We start from the raw sequence: 18,992 nt of genomic DNA, 5'->3' as shown, positions 1-18,992 counted from the left end.
CACACACACACACACACGCACACACACACATGCACGCACACACACACACACACACACACACACACACACACACACACAATCCTGGCACTGTGGCCCATTGTGCTATGTAATTTCCAGGTCCTGTAAGTAATAAACCTTGTCTCATCTAATGTTTCCTGATGGGTACTGTTGAGTGCAACTTGCATTCATAATAACCACAAGGCTAGTCCAGCCACAACACTGGTTGTTGAAGGGTGGGAATGGCACACATAGCATTCTATCTTTAAAGTCAGAGGTGGGAGTGTTTAAATGTGGTATGTTACAGCCAGATCTCATCACTTCTTACCTGTAACAAATAATTGTGCTGAGCTCTTCTTGCCCTCCACCTCAGCAGTATAAACCCCTTCATCATTGAATTGAGAATCATTGATAACAAGAATGTGTTTCTTTCCATCAGCAATGATATCAAACTTGTCAGATGCCTTGATTATATCAGGTCCTTTAGACCATATAATGTTCGCCTCTCGAGTGAGGACACATTCAAATCGAGCCTGTCGCCTTTCTGGAACAGTGACATCCTTCAGGGGCACAGCAAAGTCAAGTTCGATTTCTGAAAATCAAACATTAAGAATGAGGTTTTTCAGAATACCCAGGGCCATGTAATGAAGTTGAACCCACGCCATGCATTCTAAAAGCCCATACCTTTGACTGTCAGAATGGCAGTTGTAAATGCATTAAGGGCCTGGTAAAGGACTTCCCCAGCCTGGTCCAGTTTGACTTTGTGCAAAGTTAAGAACCGTTTTCCACCTTCTGCTCTGATTTCACAGGTCTGAAAAACCATGGTTTTAGTTAGCATTTGGATGAGATAAATTCCCTTGAGGAGAAATGTTTCAGATACAGATATCTATAGACATAAAAATTACTACTAATAAAACTAAAAAGGGGGTGCCTGGGTAGTTCAGTCAGCTCAGAAGCCATCTCTTGATTTCAGCTCAGGTCAGGATCTCACAGTTTGTGAGTTTGAACCCTGCATCTGTCTCTGCACTGACAGTGTGGAGCCTGCTTGGGATTCTCTCCCTTCTTCTCCCTCTGCCCCTTCCCCACTCAAGCTCTTTCAAAATAAATAAATAAACCTAAAAAAATAAGTAAAAAATCTTGACATTAAATATTAAAAAATTGCCCGAGCTGCCACAAATAGTGCATCAAAGGTCTTCCCCCTCTTTGAGACTTTAGAACCCTGAGATAACTGCATCCGTACTGAACCAAATCTGAATGTTAAATCTGGATATACAATGTGGACATTTTAGGTGACTGACAACTTAAAATCAGAAATGACTCACAGGTGAGGGCCGCAGAAGTTCTCCCTTCAGTTTCCATTGTCCAGGAATGTCTTCCTCTGATATTTCTGCATCAAAGCTTGCACTTTCTTTCTCGTAAATGGTGACATCCTCTATTGGTTTAAGCAATTCAACTTCACGCTCTGTATTGACCAGGGATAAACAATCATAACGCTTTCAACAATCTGACAACACTTTGGTTTCTTTCTTCTCTTCCCTTTTTATTATTTTTTTGGTGTGTTATTTTGCCTTATTCATACACAAAACTCATCTTTCAGAATAAAAGAAAGGGTGTTATACCTCCAAGTGTGAGCTTTGCCGGGTATCTCTTCCCTTCAATTTCCACTGCATATTCATCAATATCTTCTGGTGTCGCATTCTTGACTTTGAGGAATAGCTGATTTCCTTCTTTTACTACCTCAGTCTTATCATTTGGCTCCAAGGGGATTTCATCATATCCCTTGAACCACTTAATGTTTGGGGTGTCCTTTGCTATTATACAGGAAAAGACAGCCGTCCCCTTGGGTTTCACATGCTGATCTCGTATAGGTTTCACCAGCCAGTCTCTAATGACTTCTGCATGAAAATGAGGTCAGAAAAACACTTATATAATATAAACAACTTGCTTAGTAAATTTCAGAAATAGAAAAAAAATTCTCAAAACTAGATATAATTAATTTGTTATCATGTGTTGATATTCCCCCTCTAGATAAGGTATAAGGTTTGGAAATAAAGTTCTCTTTTCTGTTTTGTTAGAATAATGAGCAGTACAAATAAGTATAATAAGCAGAACAAAATTTCCCAGCAAAGTACTAACCTACTACTTTGACACAGGATGAACATTCCAGGTTGTTGGCATTTTCCACAGTAACTGTGTATGTTCCAGCGTCATAGTCATCTGCATCATTGATGGTCAGGGCTCGCATCAAGCCAATGATGCCGGGCACAATTTTGCCAGGTTTCTCCACCACAATCTTCCCATCCTTCCTCCAGACCACATCACGCTCTTTGTTTAACTCACAGCTCAGGTACAATGGCTGTCCTTTGACCACTGTGACTTCCTCTTCAAGTGTTTTTACAAAACGCACAGGAAGTTCTGTGGAGAATCTGAGTATTAAAAGTCTGCAAAGACTTTTCAATATACATGCAGTATTTTCAGTGATATAAAACTCTTATTGGTTTTGTCTAAGGTTACAGTAAAAATGGCTACTGAGGTTTGTTGTATTAAAGTTAAATAGGGACCATATTCAGAAAACTGGAAATTACCTTCTACAACAAGCTTAGCCGTGGAGGTCTTCTCCTTATTTCCCAAACGTAACACACAGGTGTATTCGCCAGCATCAGAAAGCTGGACATCCATGATATGCAGCTTTCTGTCTTTACCATCTGCAATGAATCTGTGCTTTGGGCTTTCACGGATATTGCTACCATCTTTCATCCAGCTTGTAATTGCAGTGGAGGGGGAGACTAGACATTCAAAGATTGCAGAAGACCCAACGGACTCTGCTTCAGTCAAGACGATGTCTTTGATTTCTTTCACAAACTTCAGTGGCACAGCCTTTAGCTGGTACGTGAATGGGGCTTCATCAGGAGGTTTCTCCCCACCACTTCCTGGTCTTAACTTTTTCCTTTCAGCTTCTATTGGTGACGGAGTCTTTTTGGCTACACCTGTTTCAATATAAAGTTAAAAGTTGATTTGGCATTTTCATTAGGGTCAGAAGCATACACTTAGCTGCCTGCTGGATAAAACCAGTGATAGTACAACTTGAAGACAAGAAAAGAAAATTAAAGACTAGGCAATTGAAAGGTCAATTGAATTTATATTGCCTTCTTTCAGATAGAAAAACGAGATGACATAGGAAGCCATGAATAATAAATGCTCTTCATTTTCTCAAGTTTTAAACCAAATATAAAATGTCCTGATTAATGCCTAATTATTTTATCTGTCATGTATAAATATCATGCATATGAAGAATGAACCTAAGAACTTATGGGATTTATTATGCTAAAATATAATTGGTTATATATAATACCCACTTGAATAATATTAGAAGTATATTACTTGAACTATCAGAAGACATATTAGTTTTAGCAGAATCAATTGGGAATAATGAAGATTGTTATAAATTTTGAATTTCTTTTTTCCTCTTGAAGGAAAAGTTTCCCAGAGTGAAAGGTTACAATTTAGGTGCAGGGAAATAAATCTTACCTTTGATGGGACCTTTCGGCTTGGCAGCCTCCTCTTTAGGTGCTTTGGCTTCTGAGATACAAAGAAAATTTAGCATTTAAGCACTTTTCAGATCTATTTTATGTGTAGTATAAACCATGCAGGGTGAGTCATGTTCTTTATTATAAATATTAATGCATGAAGAGAAATTGGCTTTATTTATATGACTTCGACAGACAATACTTTGCTACTTCCAAGAAGGCATATTCTGATCCATATCATTCTGGTCAATGATGTGACCAAGATAAATTACCAACATATTTAAGGATTAAAAAGTTACTTTCAGCAAGTGCCTTTATTCTCCCATTTCTGGGAGAAGGCTTCCTCTTGCCTTATGAGGAATTTCTCCTCTTGCATAGCTATGAAAGTATTTGATATGATTATGTATGTGTTGGGTAAGTGAACAGAGGTTAAGAACCTTTTGTCAACAAGGAATCAATGCAGACAAAAGGGAAACGGCCCAGAAATTACCAAAAGTCTAATTTTTTAAAATTGGGAGGACAAATCCAGGAAAGTAAGGAAAGAGGAGGGTCTATGTGCTACACACATATGGGTTCCTTTGAAGAGTTCCCTTAATTAGGCAATGAAACAAGACAGTTCCTCTATTTAGAGTTTAATAGAATGATTAATGTGGCATACAGAACCAACTCTCTAGTTCCAGCCCTCGAGTGGGAGAAAAGCTTCATTTTTACTTAATTAGCTCACTGGCAGTTATTATCCTTTCTTAAACTAATAAAAGGTATCACATTGCAATTATAAAAGTTTAACAGAATAATGCTGAAATCACAAATATCAGTGACAAAATATAGTAATGTAAATTAATATTAAAGGTAAACTACAGCCCAAAGAATACAGTATATTGTCTCATGTCATTAAATGTAATAAAAAAATTTGTTGTGCCTACTATGTGCCAGGCACATATGTGCTGTTTTACATATATTTAATCCTTATAATAAGCCTATGAGGCAGGTATAATTATTAATCTGATTTTGCAGACTAGGAAAGTAAAATTTAAACAGGTTAAATAACTAGCCAAGGATCAAATAGTTAAGACACGTATTTATCAATGATGGATACATATCAAATCATTTTTGGTTTTGAGATTAACATCTAAGTGACAAACTACTAATAGTTTATGTACAACTAATAAGTATCTTAAGTTTGTACCTGAGATGGTTAGTGCCACTGAGTTAGAACATCTAGGAAAAAAGCTATTGACCCAAATTCTTATATAGATTTAAAGGATGAATTATGCAGTTTTTTTTTTTTTTGGTCTCTCCTTTTTTTTATTGTGGTAAAATACACCTAACATAAAATTTACCATTTTAGCCACTGTAACAGGTCTACAATTTAGCTGCATTAAGTAAATTCACAATGTTATGCAATCATCAACACCACTCATTTCCTGAGCTTTCTCATTATCTCAATATGCAGTCTTTTTTAAAGAGGGAGAAATGTTTCCTACAGGGCATGTGGGGTAATTTGAATATCCCACAGGCTGCCTAGATCTATGTCCTTAGAATGTCTGTCTGTCTCCCTAGTTTTCATCAGCCTTGGACATATTCATTTCTTAATTTCAAAAACATATAAAGCAACGATGCTTGGAAGGAATGTATATTCCAATCAAAACACAGTATGTAGCCATGGCTGACAGATTAGTTTGGTAAAAGACATCCGATGATGAAAATTTAATCAAGAATTTATATACACCCCCAATCCCCATCTTGATGATGCCTACATTTCAACAAGAGAGCTTGAATTTTAATGAAGTATGAACAGTTTTATTACGCCAGCAAAACAAACAAGCAAAAAGAAAACTACAGAACAAATACCTGCTTTCTTCCCAACTACTGGCACTGTCACGGGGGCAGCGATGGGAGCGGGTGCAGGCTCCACAGGGGGGGGTTTGATGATTTTCACTTCTGTAGAGAGATGCCCATTGCATTAATGTACCCATCTGTCTCTTTCTAAAATCTCATTTAGTCGCCTCTTTGCCTTTTGATGTAATTTAAAAATTTTCAAATCACTAGTTTTTCAGAGAATAACACGTTCTAATTATTTTTATACAGTATATAATATATTCAATATATTCCAAAATAAAATAAAATCTAAAGATACATTGGGGCATTGGAATTCATTTGATGCATGCTGACTTTTACTTTTTTTTTATTAACTACATATTTGCTAAAAAAAAAAGAAAGAAAGAACGAAAGAAAGAAAGAAACAAAAGAAAATTGCAGGTCCAAAATGGTGTCACTTTGACCAAGTTCCCAAAATGGGACTTAATACTCTAATTGTTTCAACCTCCCTCCAGAAATGAGGACTTCACTGGTAAGTCAGGAAGTTTTTCTTCCCATCAGCACCAAAAAGTCAGTCACCTGGGTCTTCTCTAACCCCCGAGAAAGAAACATAATCTGCATGATAAACCCCCGTTTTCCTCCCTAGCAGACAACTTCCCCTAAAACAATCCTTTTCTTTAGCTCATCACAGTTTTGCCCCCACTCTCTGCCTATAAAAACCTCCCATTTTGTTCAACTCGGGGGGGCCTCTATTTGCTAGGCCAGGTGCTGCCCCATTCATGAATAATGTAGCCAATTAGATCTTCACATTTGCTTGGTTGAATTTTGTTATCTGACACATTATTTGTAATGAAGGCATATGCTGTTGACATTGAGGATAAGTTTGCTTACCTGGTTCAGGCTTTGGTTTGGGTTCCGGTCCAGGGAGAGGTATTGCTGGCTTAATTTCAGGCACTAAAATAATTCACAACAGTAAGCAGGTGACTGCAATAGTTTGGAAGTTTTTCACAAACTCAAACCAAAATTGGACAGACTTAATAGATCTTGGGAGATACTACAATTTACACACATACAGTCACCAAATCAAGTATTTGATCTAAGTTTATTTTGCATTTGAAACAAAATATTTAGAAAATAATAGTAAAGCATTTTATTGGTTCTAATGTTGTTATTCATCAAATTACTCATTTCCTTCCTTGCACTTAAAAGTTATTTATTTAACAAATGGGTGGTCATTAGCCAAGTTCACATAAGAGTGAAATGGTATAGAGAAGTAAAGCCATATGTGATGAGCAGATTAAATGTGTTTAATCTTGATGCCAGTGTAATGGCATTTTAAATGATGCATATTTGCATTTTTAGAGACTGAGAAAGTGCTAGTAAGTTTGTACCTTTTACTGGTTCAGGAACTTTCCTCTCCCTTTTTGTAACAGCTGGAGGTACTTCAGCCTCTTCAACAGCTTTTGGAGGTGGCTCTGGGACTTTAAGATAATAAGATTATTTTCTAGTGTTATTTGAATAGTTAGAAATCAATTGACCTGAAATAATCAGATCAAACTATTTTTCAAAAGCACCATCAATGACTTTTAACAAACCCTTATATTGTATCAATTAATTTCTATCTTCTCTTCTTGACTCTGCCTCAATTTATTTGACTTTCTCTTATTCTATCCACTTGTATCCCAACTCTGTCAGCTCTCCCTGTCTAAATCACTTCCATAACGGTTCCCAATAAATACATCCTTTGAAAATAGTCCAATGCTAAAAGTTAACCCACTTAAAAGCCCCTAAATTCTGTGCCACATTTGCTGACACCTTCCCATGAGCACATAACAGCTTATTTTGCAGCCATTTTGATGACTCCACAATCACTTCTACCAGAAGGACCAGTGGCAAAGTAATAACAATAATGAAGTACAGGGACATACATGAGTGGATTTGAAATGACTATAAAGATACTTAAACAGAAAGCAGACAATGGAAAGCACAGACTCTTTCACAGATGAAATATGAAGCTATGTTTATATTTAACTCTAATAATGTTTACAAGATAAACCTTTTGTTGAATGTCCATTTGGTTAAAAGAGAATTGTTACTGAGATTCCTACCTGGTTTTTTAACTTTTTCTAGTTTTTTAGGTTCTACTTTAGGTTCTTCTTCTTCTGGCCTCTTTCTTAGAACTTAAAAGACAAAAAGTTTATATGTAAACGAAGACAAAAAAACTAATGAAGATGCTGAGCTAGACAAATGCAAATAATGCACAAAGCAAGGAAAATGAAAAGCATGCCACCTGGTGCACTGGGAAATTAGAATTTACTCTAGAAGTACTTATTTTTAAGAAAAAAAAAATCAAAGGTTATTATATTAATTAGAATAACACTCAGAGTCACTTTATATCCACGTACATAGACAATCTGTTGTTCAGAGACAACTCCATTGCAAAAATGAATAATTTTAACTAGCAACAAATTTGAATCATTAGTCTATCATGAGGAGTATTTAAGTAAGTATAAAGTTTACTTAAGTGGAGATAGCCAAAGAACTGTGGTCTAGATATCCGTAATTATGCATGAAGAAAATGTTACAACTAGATTCTTCATCTGAAAATCCTACTTTCAATTCTTTAATATTTTATTAGTAGAAAGAAATGTTCAGTTTTTTAAAAAAATGTTATTTATTAGTTGCGATGGTCCTGTGTCACACTTTAAAGCTGAATACTGAATTTAGGCTTACATAGTTCCCTTGTAATTTTGGGTACTTAATAGGTTTAGTGTATTTTACTCCATAATTTGATTATAGACATGACAGCTGTGGTCATTATTATTAGCTTAGAGCATTATCAGTTTGGTTATGTATATTTATGTAAATTTCAAAACACTGAATGCTCACAAAATTTCTGTCTTCTTTTTAAAAAGATATGGAAATGATAATAATCTTCCCAATTTTCACTGCAACTATAAATGAATTGTGAAGAGACTGAAACATTTTGTAAGCCTTCAAGTCTATTTCTGGTCAATGTAAAGCTAATAAAACAGTTGAAAAATACTATACCGCTTTTGAGAACAACTTCTTCCTTTGGTTGAGGCTTAGGTTCAGGAAGTAATTTGCGAACCTTCTTTTCAACTCCAGGCACTTAAAAGAATATGATTTCAAATTTTGAGGTGAATTCATATAAAAAAGTAAATTTCAACAAGAAAAAGTTCTTTCAAAACTAGTTAACTGTGGTGCATACATAATAATGTTTGTTGCATATAAATATCACAGAATTTAAAAGCAAATAATACACATCGTTATTTCCTCTGCAAACATCTACATAGCCTTGTGACAAATTCCAATGCTTTCAGTACAAGCAAATATATTCATCTTAAATGAGGGTAGAAGAATTATTGTATATTGACTTTATGAATCTTTGATCACATCCAGGGTCTTGACAGCATCTTTGCCCCAATCTGCAATTATAGATTGTTCAAATCTATATTGGTATCTCCTGAACAGTTAATTACATTAAAATGATACTGGTAAGTGTTAGTGTCATCATTATTCAATCTTCTCCACTGGTAAGAGAAGAAAGTCAAGAGATCTGGCTAATGACCTTGATGTTGGGAAAGGGCCATTCTCATTTTCTTAACAGAAGAGACATATTGCTTCTTAAGATCTCCTTTTTAAAATACCTAAATTATAAAACTATAGAATTTGAGAGCTGGTGTTGGAGGTATTTTTAACAAATAAAAAAATAGTCTTGAATTGAGACTAACAGGGACCCAAGTGTAAGTTCATTCTCTTTTGCATCTTCAGTGACTGTTGGGCATGGTGGAAGACATTATATAGGAGATATAGAATGCTTATCCTCCTCTTCCTATAGCCCCCTGGTAGATTTGAGTGGATAAAAGAGAAGCACTGGGAGCTGATTGAACCACCTTACCTCTCTATTAATGTCAGTGAAAACCAATTTAAAACATTTTGTATCATTTAACACCCTATTTGTTTATTCATGTGAAATCTGAGTTTTGGATATTTCTATAAAATTTCCCATTTGGTGCTTTAAACAAGATATTCGAAATTCACAAAGTGGGGTGTTTTTTTTTAAGTGATAAAGATAACTATGTGTAACTGCAAAATTTAAATATATAGGAGGTGAATATATAAGCATTTCATTTTAAATTTTTTCTGTCAAGTATTTTAAGTAAAATTTTACACTTAAATATCAAACTTTTTTTTTTTAATTTATTTTTTATACAGAGGGAGACAGAGCATGAGAGGGGGAAGGGCAGAGAGAGGAGGAGACACAGAACCGGAAGCAGGCTCCAGGCTCTGAGCTGGCTGTCAGCACAGAGCCTGATGCGGGGCTCGAACCCATGAACATGAGATCTGACCTGAGCCGAAGTCGGAGGCTTAACCGACTGAGCCACCCAGGCGCCCCTAAATATCAAACTTTTTTATCCATGATACATTGTGCTGACTTTCAATACTATTTTAGTGTTACCAATATTCTCAGTGTATAACCTTTTTCATTTATCAAACCTGAAGAGACAACCACACATCCAATTAACATAAGGATGGCATATATCCTTTACTTATATGATGAACAGCGTGGAAATACGCCTTTGCATTTGTTTTTCCATATTATTATTTTATTTTTAAGGTCTCATTGACATTTAAGACTCAGGTACAGAACACAACATTGCAGCCATTATTTTTAAAGTTATTAGGTGTCATTACATGTCATTTGAATGTTTGAGTGGCTTTTCATCATTACTAGTTAACAGCCATTTTAACATTATTTTGTAATCCTCATTTTATAAATCAGGAAATGTATATTTAGATGGGTGATTTTTCTAAAATTCCAGAGTGAATCAACAACAGATTCAGTTTCTGGGTTTGGATATGTAGATTACTTAAATAGAACACTGCTACCCAATATACTTACTAGAAAAATTAATAATTTTATTTTTAATGGAAAATTTTCTAAGACTTATGCTCCATTTATTTTTCTTCAGGGTCTAAGTTTAGTTTGGGAAAATACTGTGTCAAGAGAAATAAATTTTGAAAAATGACGTGCAGTGATTAAGAATGTTCCCTAAAATGTGAGATCTGTATACGTGGAAGAATGTCTTGGAGTCAGTGACAAGAGTGACATGAAGACCTCAGGAAATCCCTACATATCATCTCAGTAATAGAGGAGAGCACAACTTATTTGTAATGCTTATAACACTGGCTAAAATACTATTGTTCAGGTGAAATTCCAAAGCTTTCTAATATTAGCTCCTTGCATAATAATCTAATATGTACCCTGATACTAATTTTGGCTAATTGTGAAAATTTGATATTTTTAAGTTTAGGAAAATGCAAGAAGACATATGTGGATGAGACAAATATAAACAATATCCACAAATGTATGAATTTGATGGGAGACCGAGGAAGCAACACTCATGAGCCATAAAAGCTACAAAAAAATACAAGAAATGAATGAGATTACTCTGATTACACAAAGAAAAGAAGAAAAGAAAGAACATTCTAGAAGACAGGAAGAGCCAGAAGTCAGATGAAGAATATTGCATATAAATGCATTTCCCAGACTGTGAAATACCTTTCAGAGGTTTAAGCTCCACTTTTTCTGGAACTTCAGGTTTTTCAGGAACTTTCTTCTTTGGAACAGCTTTAAAGGATATGATCTTAATTTTATTATTTGTATATTTAGATTAATCTGAAGCAAATTACTAAATATGTGCTCCAAGAGTCAAAACCAAGCTTTTTTGCTCACAACCAAATAGCATTAACAACAGCCAATCATAGCCACCAAAGAACACGCAAGAAGCACTCAAACCATGAAAACATTGCTCTTTTACTCTGACCGAGAGTTGTAAGTCTGGGGGAGAAAGATAATTTTTTTATTCTTTGCAGGAGAAGAAATATTCCTTTGAGTATAAATTTATATTAAGGGAAGTGTATTAAGTGTGTGTCTTCATGGACTATGAATCAACAGATGGGTAGACTTTTAAGAGGTGCTGATTGTCTGTGTCTGACCCCTACTGGTCAGGAGGAGTGAAGAGGGGCAAGAATCATTACAAGCAGTATTACTCTGGAAGATTCTACCTTTGTATATGTGTAGGTGAGTGTGGGAAAAGTGCTCATCTAAGATTATAGCTAGATTATTTAGATTGAGAAATCTCATAACACTACAAATAAGACATTGTTTTACAATTAAAAGAATAATATGCTTCTGCCAGTTTATTTAAGCTTTTCAAAATGTTACTTCAAAAATTAAGTGTGCTCCCATCGGCAGCACACATACTAAACATTAAGTAATATTGCATCAATTCAAAGAAATATCTAAGTGCAAAAAGAAGGAAGGGAAATTTCACGATGAGAAGAGATGTTGGATATCAAATGTATTCATAGTCACTCTTTCTGGCTATGCTGAGGAACACTACAGAACACAGTTTGGCTTTGATTAAGTTGCAAAAGAAAATAAAAAGTAAGGGAGCAGTGACCGGTCATTCACTCAGATGGTATATGAGAACATATTGGCTATCAATGTCATAAATATATTACCTAGAGTATATTTTAAAATACATGAAATTCTTTAAGAAATAGGTTTAAATTTGTTACTCAATGTTAAAAATACCATGCAAAGTTTTCTTATGCATTCTAAATGCGCAAGATCCCAAAGATATGCATGGCGATCACACTTTGGAATCAGGAGACCCTGTCTCCATAAAAGAGTTAGTTGGAGAGCCCCTGCGTCCAGACATCCAGGATGACGCAACCATGATGCACTTTCTGTCAGGCATGACCCGACAACACACCCCAAAGCAGCAGAAAGCACAGGTCTCTCTGCAGTTCCCAGCCCGGTCATGTTTGCAAGCACACACTTTTAAAAGTAACCCATTTCTTGCAAGCACCATTTCAGGAGACTGAATAGAAGTTTGAAGCAGATTAGTAAAACTTTGGTGTGGCATTTTATACCTTTAAGTTGGAACATTTTCTCCTTCACATCTTCCTTAGGTGGAGCAGGAGGAGGTACTGCAGGCTTTGGTTTGAGTTTTGGTTTCTCAACAACCTTCTTTTCCGGTTCAGGTTCTTGAAAGAGTATTTCAGTAGTGTTAGTACATGTATATGTCAATGAGCATGTGCATAGACAGTATATTCAGTAGAAATTTAAACACATATGAACATATTTTTAAGTTCTTATTGGTGTCCAACCTAAAACATAAAATGGTATCCCACATAAAACACAAAAACATCAACATTGTATACAAATGATGAGAAATATAGCAAAGGCACTAATAAAAACAAAAGAAGCATCCATATATGCCACACTGACGTGAGATCAACAGTACAAATGACAAGGATACATACCAATGAAATGCACATTTAAAACAGAATATTTTACATACAGATGCAAAGAGACTTACAGAATAACATAAAACATATGTTACATGAAGATGAAGTCTATGATGGTGAAGATTTAAGTCCAACTAACTGAATACCTTGTATTGGTATTTCTTCTGGCTGTGGTTCAGGTTCAGGTTCAGGTTCTTCAGGCTCAATATACTTTTGAATTTCACGTTCTTTAAAGAATGTTGACAGAGGATATAAGATTGTAAAGTTCTTCACAGAGACTCATACAAATTTCACACAGTTGCAAAGATTTTAGTCACAAAACCAAAAATATACAATTCATACAGATTCACTTATATAGAAAAAGAGGTAAGATTTCGATTACACTAAAACATTCTGTTAACTGCTTTATCTGACGTATGTTGATGGCAAGTGAGATCATTTTTAAAAAGGCGAAAGATTTATGTGATCTGAAGAGAAACCAGAGTATGTGAGACCATTTTTAAATTCTGATCTGGGGCTACTGTTTGAGAATCCAGTGCAATTATTCCAGTTTTGCTTTGAAAACTATCTTTGGGAATTTACAATTACTATCAAGAATAATGAAATTCAAGGGGTGCCTGGGTGGCTCAGTCGGTTAAGTGTCTGACTTCGGCTCAGGTCATGATCTCACAGTTTGTGGGTTTGAGCCCCACATCAGGCTCTGTGCTGACAGCTAGCTCAGAGCCTGAAGCCTGCTTCAGATTCTGTATCTCCCTCTCTCTCTGACCCTCTCCTGCTCATGCTGTCTCTCTCTCTCTCTCTCAAAAATAAATAAAAACATTAAAAAAAAAGAATAATGAAATTCAAGATGGTATTTCAAAAGAACTATTTGAAAAATGAAGCAAGTATATGCGGGGATGCTTCTGTATATAATTTTAAGAAAGAATGTCACCTGTGACTACTTTTGTATTTCTAGGAGGAGTCAAGAGATTAAAAAATTATGTGTATATATGTATATATATATACACACATACACACACATATATATATACACACACACACATATATATATATATACCTTCAACAGGGGGAGTCACTTTTCTATCAATGGTTATGGATGCTTTTTCTTCATATATTATTTCCTCAGGAGACTCTTCAACTTAAGAAACATAATGTTATATTTTAGACTCTATTCACAAGAGAATCCTGGAACTGCTAACCTACAACATATCAACTTAGTTAATACTCTATAACATAGTCTTCAGATGACCCCAAAATATCAATTTCAGGACATAAGACAGACAACAGATCAATACATGAGACCCATTTACAACCAAAGCAAGATGATGAAGACAGTTGTCATCTTTCCAAGATTTAGAGAGCAGCCGTGTACCTTGGATGGGTGGAGCTTCTGGCTCTTCAGGAATAGGAATGGATGCTTTCTTTTCTGGGACAATTTCCTTGGGCACTTGAGGCACTTTAAAGACATTGATTTTTTTTTTTTTTACTATTAAGAATTTAGAAGATGTGCAAGATTCTGCAAACAGCAGGCAAAGAATACAGGGGAAAGAACTTTATCTTACAAGACTTCGTGGGGAATAATGCTTTTTTGGGCATTCCGATTTTATAAATGAGTCTTCTCAGCCTTCTTCATGCGATTCTCCTCCTCTGTGTATGCACCCTTATGTGCCAGTGTTCTCCACTCTTCTAACTCGAAAGCTTTTAAAAATCAGCTCTACATTCTTTAAGCAATCACTCCTGTACCCACAACTCTTATTTCTAGATCTACATCTCCAGCTCTGATCTCTTTCCCAAATTCCGAATGCATATTCCCCACTTCAGTATTTGAAAAGTAAAAATGATATTCATTTTCTTCTAATATTAGTTAGGGACCCAATGAACCATTCTCATGGGTATCTAGCTCCAACCCTTACAGTCATCTTGGACTCCCCTGTTTCCCTAATTATTTTGATAACAGACACCAATTTGATCTCCCATCTCTCTCACTCCTGTTCCATTTCTACCACCACTGATCTTGTCCAACTCTTAATGACCTTAACTAACTTTACTATTTACTGTCCTATTACTATTTACTTGGTATTTACTAAGTTTTACTATTTTATTATTATCACTGTCCATCAATAGCTGGAACTACTGCCCATTATTTTTCTGAAGCTCTGCTCTCACTAATTTGTACACCTACTTCAAAGGCTGTGAAGCTTCCTGTTGACTACAGAATAAAGGACACACCTCCTATGGCCGTTCAAAGAACTCCAAAATATGACCCTCAGCTGTATATCCAGCCTGTTTCTCAAGATACACCATAACCAATCCATCCTCAAATTGCACAAATTTATTTGACAACCCTCAAACTTTCTAGATTCTTCTACCCCTGTACCTCTTGATAAAATCTTCCCATTGCCTAGCGGCACCTGGGTGGCTTAGTCAGTTGGGCATCCAAATTTGGCTCAGGTCATGATCTCATGGTTCATGAGTTTGAGCACCGCATTGGGCTCTGTGCTGACAGCTCAGAGCCTGAAGCCTGCTTCAGATTCTGTGTTTCCCTCTCTTTCTGCCCACCCCCTCAAAAATACATAAACATTTAAAAAATGGTTTTTAAATCTTCCCTTTGCTTCCTCTGTGCTTCTGTAACCTCTTATATTCTGTAGTTGTGGTCACTTCCTGTCTCTATAGGAGTTATTGCTGTGCTTCCTTCTCTCTCCATTTAAGGTGCTTGAAGACAGGACCAGATCTGATTTTTTTTTCTAGTACACCATTTTGTTAGTGGTAAAACATTCAACAAAATATGCTCAATTGAGCTGTTCTACACTTTCCTTTTCTACCACAAGGAATCATGTCATAGCCTCACTGAATCTCCTTATTTTTGTTGTCCTGCTTATCTGTCTTATTTTTTCTCTTTGCCCTCATTATTTTCCCCTTTTTATCTGGGAAAAGTGGTTTTGCGTAGACGTCAGTATTCTTTGCTCTGGGAACTATTACTAAAATGCTCGGATCGCATTCAGAGAAACAGGGATCATTTCTTCACGGTAGGTACCTTTTTCTGGCAGGACTTCTGGTTTTTTGGTAACAGGTACAGGTTCCTTCTTTACTGGAACAAGTTTCTTGGGCACCTCAGGCACTTTGAAGATATTAGTTTCATTTGTAAAAAGAGTATTTAAAAACATTTTATATGTTAAGAATAAAGAATCTATAATTAATGGAATGGCATTAAAATTACTGGAAACAAAATCAGGACATTTTTGTCCTTAGTTATGCAACAAGGACAGATATCAAATTACTTTGTAAAAATAATATCAATGATGACATGAATACCTTTAGCTGCTGGTATTTCTGGCTTCTTAACAGTTGGAACTTTCTTCACTGGGACAACTTTCTTTGCCATCTCAGGTACTTTAAAGATATTAGTGGCATTTAAGAATATAAAATTGCAAGATGCAATATGTACACATTAATTTGACAAGTCTAACACACCAACATTTAGATAACAGTTACACACAGAATGCAACACAATACGTAATAAAGAAAGAGTGTCCAATTTTAGACAGCACACAGAAAAGAAGCAAATACTGATTTTTTTTACTAGAAGTACCTTTAGGAGGTGGAGCTTCTGGTTTTTTGATAATAGGAACTTTCTTCTCTGGAACAATCTTCTTTGGTTCTTCAGGCACTTGAAAGATAATAATTTCTTTTAGAGTCAAATGATTACAATGAAAGGCTTAACCTTACTCGATGAATAAGATCACACCTACCCCTTTGGAAAGCACACTGTAAAATTCTATAGCTTTGTGTGTGCAAATGACTTCTGGTTTGGCCAATGAAGTCAAATTTCAAATTAGAAGACAGAAGGCTGAAATTTTACCTTAAAGAAGATACATAATGGATATAAAAGTCTAAGGATATATTTCCTTAGTACAGGATCCTGTCTTGTACCTGCTGGTGGTGGCGCTTCTGGTTCCTCCTCTTCCACGACAGGAACTGGCTCTTCCTCTTCAGGAGCAATTTCCTCAGGTTCTTCATAGACTTTAAAGATATAGTTAATTTTAATTCCATGTGTGGAACAAAACTCTAAAATGCACAAAACACTGAACATAAGGACTAGTCATCTTGACTTCTTCCCTTGTCTCAATTAATATCTTCTCTTATGTTTGTGAAGATAAAATCTATCTTATTTGCACTGACTTTGGTTTCTATTATTTGAATGTCTGGAAAAGCCCTTTTGGCATTGAATGGCATTTCTAGTCGTCAGTTCTGTCCTCCTTTCTGTGTCTATGAGAGAAAGTTTAATATAGCTTATGATGTCCCATGTAGATGTTGCTGACTGATAACCCAAATCAGAGCTAATTAAGAATAGTTAAGACAAATAACTAAAGAATAGAAATTAACCAAGAGACACTGAATTAGAAAAAAAAGAACAAGGCTTAAATTAGCAACTGCCATGAGGGGCAAGCACATTCACGGTCTTACATGTACCTTCTGGAGGAGGAGACTCTACTTTCTCGGGAACAGGAATGGCTGGTTCCTCTTCTAAGACAGGTTTCGGGGGCTCCTCTGGCACTTTAAAGATATTAGTTAGTTTTACTTGTAGGTAGTTGAGAAGTACAGCACATGGAATTTATATCACCTCTAGTTCATATCTAGGTCAAATAACCCAGAGACAAATCCAAGAACAAAACCCACAAGGCCAATGATCTGAGAGCCACGGAGCAGAGAGGAAAAGAGTGGCCCGTTAAGATTAACAAACGAAAACTCTTCCCATGCTCATAATAGATGCATCAATTTTTTTAAAAAAACAATGATGTTATTTAAAAACATTTAAACCCTAAAAATCCAGGATGGCAGGTTTGTAATTATGAATATGAGGTTTGACAAACAACAGGGTTTACTATAATACTTGACTTTTGAAACAAAGAACAACTGGTCTTCTGCAGAGTCTCATTAGTGACAGGTACCTTTGGGTGGTGGGACTTCCGGCTTCTTGGGAACAGCAACTTTCTTTTCTGGAACAACTTCTTTTGGAACTTCGGGCACTTTAAAGATATTAGTATTTTAAAATTATGAAGAGTTGCTAGTGAACATTCATCACGTTTATGTAGAACAAAATACTTTTTAAGAGTTAGAGGTTTTTATCCTTCGTCAAAAGGTAGACATATACCTTTGGCAGGTGGGACTTCTGGTTTTTTGGGAACCACTGGAGGCACCTTCTTTTCAGGAACAACTTCCTTGGGTACCTCGGGCACTTTAAAAGATATTATTCATCTTTAGCTCATAGTTTCAATGACATATGAAAACCATTAAATACAGCAGTGGAACTCAACACCTGAAAGACAGACATTTTTCTGAAGGAGGTTAATGGCCGTGAGAAATACCTTTCGCGGGTGCCGGTTCAGGTTTTTTGGCAACGACAGGAGGTGGTTTCTTTTCTGGAACAGGTTTCTTTTCTGGGACAGGTTTCTTGGGTGGCACAGTCACTAAAGATATTAGAATTTATTTTTTTAGAATCAGTGAAGATCAATGAGAAATGAGACAAAAGCTCAAAATGTCCAGCCTCTTCAGTGTGAGAGGTGTAGAAAATTGGCTAAGGCAATCTAGCTGCTGGCCAAGTACCTTTTGGAGGAGCAGCAGGCTCTGGCTCTTCCACAACTTCAGCAGGAGGCTCTTCCGGGGCAATTTCCTCAGGCTCCTCGTACACTTGAACGACACAAGCTCATTTTAATGCTAAGAACTGACTATAACATATGAAATGTTTTACAAAAAGATTTTTACAACACTAAGAGTATTCTTAAAAATTTAGGTATATATGTGTATAATGTATGTATACACTGTTATATAATGTATATAATTATATGTATATATAGTATGTATTGGTTTTGATAGTTTCGTTATTACCTGCAGGGGGCGGACTTTCCGGTTTGGGAGGAATAACTTCAGGCACCTTCTTTTCCGGAACAGCTGCCTTCGGCACCTCGGGTACTTTAAAGATATTAGTATTTTCATGATTAGACAGAGTAGAGACATATGGACAGTATCAAACACAGTGGCATGGGGGTGACTACCTTTGGCTGGTGGGACTTCGGGCTTTTTAGGAGGCGCCACAGCCACTTTCTTTTCGGGGACAACTTCTTTGGGAGCCTCGGGCACTTAAAAGATATTAGCAAAATTACAATTAGTTGTTATGAAGAGCACTGGAACAAGGTCTTTTCAAGAGCAGAAGAATGATGTCGTTATAAGCCTAAGGTTGGTGACAAGTACCTGTAATAGGTGGTGGGACTTCGGGCTTTTTAGGAGGTGCCACAGCCACTTTCTTTT

General features: G+C 36.1%; 1 protein-coding gene across 1 annotated transcript in view; it reads right to left on the bottom strand.

Annotated features, from left to right (window-relative positions):
- TTN (titin) overlaps positions 1-18,992 on the bottom strand; it is a 269,934-nt gene that overhangs the window by 107,727 nt on the left and 143,215 nt on the right. Inside the window, exons 158-181 of the mRNA XM_029934316.1 lie at positions 18,936-18,992; positions 18,740-18,823; positions 18,573-18,656; positions 18,291-18,374; positions 18,053-18,154; positions 17,839-17,922; positions 17,636-17,713; positions 17,157-17,240; positions 16,617-16,706; positions 16,276-16,353; positions 12,309-12,422; positions 10,930-10,998; positions 8,394-8,474; positions 7,451-7,522; positions 6,734-6,823; positions 6,234-6,296; positions 5,376-5,465; positions 3,526-3,576; positions 2,583-2,984; positions 2,134-2,412; positions 1,617-1,892; positions 1,320-1,459; positions 682-808; positions 326-589 (exon numbers count right to left, since the gene is read on the bottom strand). The exon at positions 18,936-18,992 is cut by the window's right edge and continues 2 nt beyond it. Of these exons, the coding sequence (XP_029790176.1) occupies positions 326-589; positions 682-808; positions 1,320-1,459; positions 1,617-1,892; positions 2,134-2,412; positions 2,583-2,984; positions 3,526-3,576; positions 5,376-5,465; positions 6,234-6,296; positions 6,734-6,823; positions 7,451-7,522; positions 8,394-8,474; positions 10,930-10,998; positions 12,309-12,422; positions 16,276-16,353; positions 16,617-16,706; positions 17,157-17,240; positions 17,636-17,713; positions 17,839-17,922; positions 18,053-18,154; positions 18,291-18,374; positions 18,573-18,656; positions 18,740-18,823; positions 18,936-18,992 (2,943 nt within the window). The remainder of the gene's footprint in view (positions 1-325; positions 590-681; positions 809-1,319; positions 1,460-1,616; positions 1,893-2,133; positions 2,413-2,582; positions 2,985-3,525; positions 3,577-5,375; positions 5,466-6,233; positions 6,297-6,733; positions 6,824-7,450; positions 7,523-8,393; positions 8,475-10,929; positions 10,999-12,308; positions 12,423-16,275; positions 16,354-16,616; positions 16,707-17,156; positions 17,241-17,635; positions 17,714-17,838; positions 17,923-18,052; positions 18,155-18,290; positions 18,375-18,572; positions 18,657-18,739; positions 18,824-18,935) is intronic.

This window comes from Suricata suricatta, chromosome 3 (assembly GCF_006229205.1).
Source record: "Suricata suricatta isolate VVHF042 chromosome 3, meerkat_22Aug2017_6uvM2_HiC, whole genome shotgun sequence".
NCBI classification, from domain to species: Eukaryota; Metazoa; Chordata; class Mammalia; order Carnivora; family Herpestidae; genus Suricata; species Suricata suricatta.
Note: the sequence above shows the minus strand (reverse complement) of the source record. Positions and strands in the feature narration are given on the sequence as shown.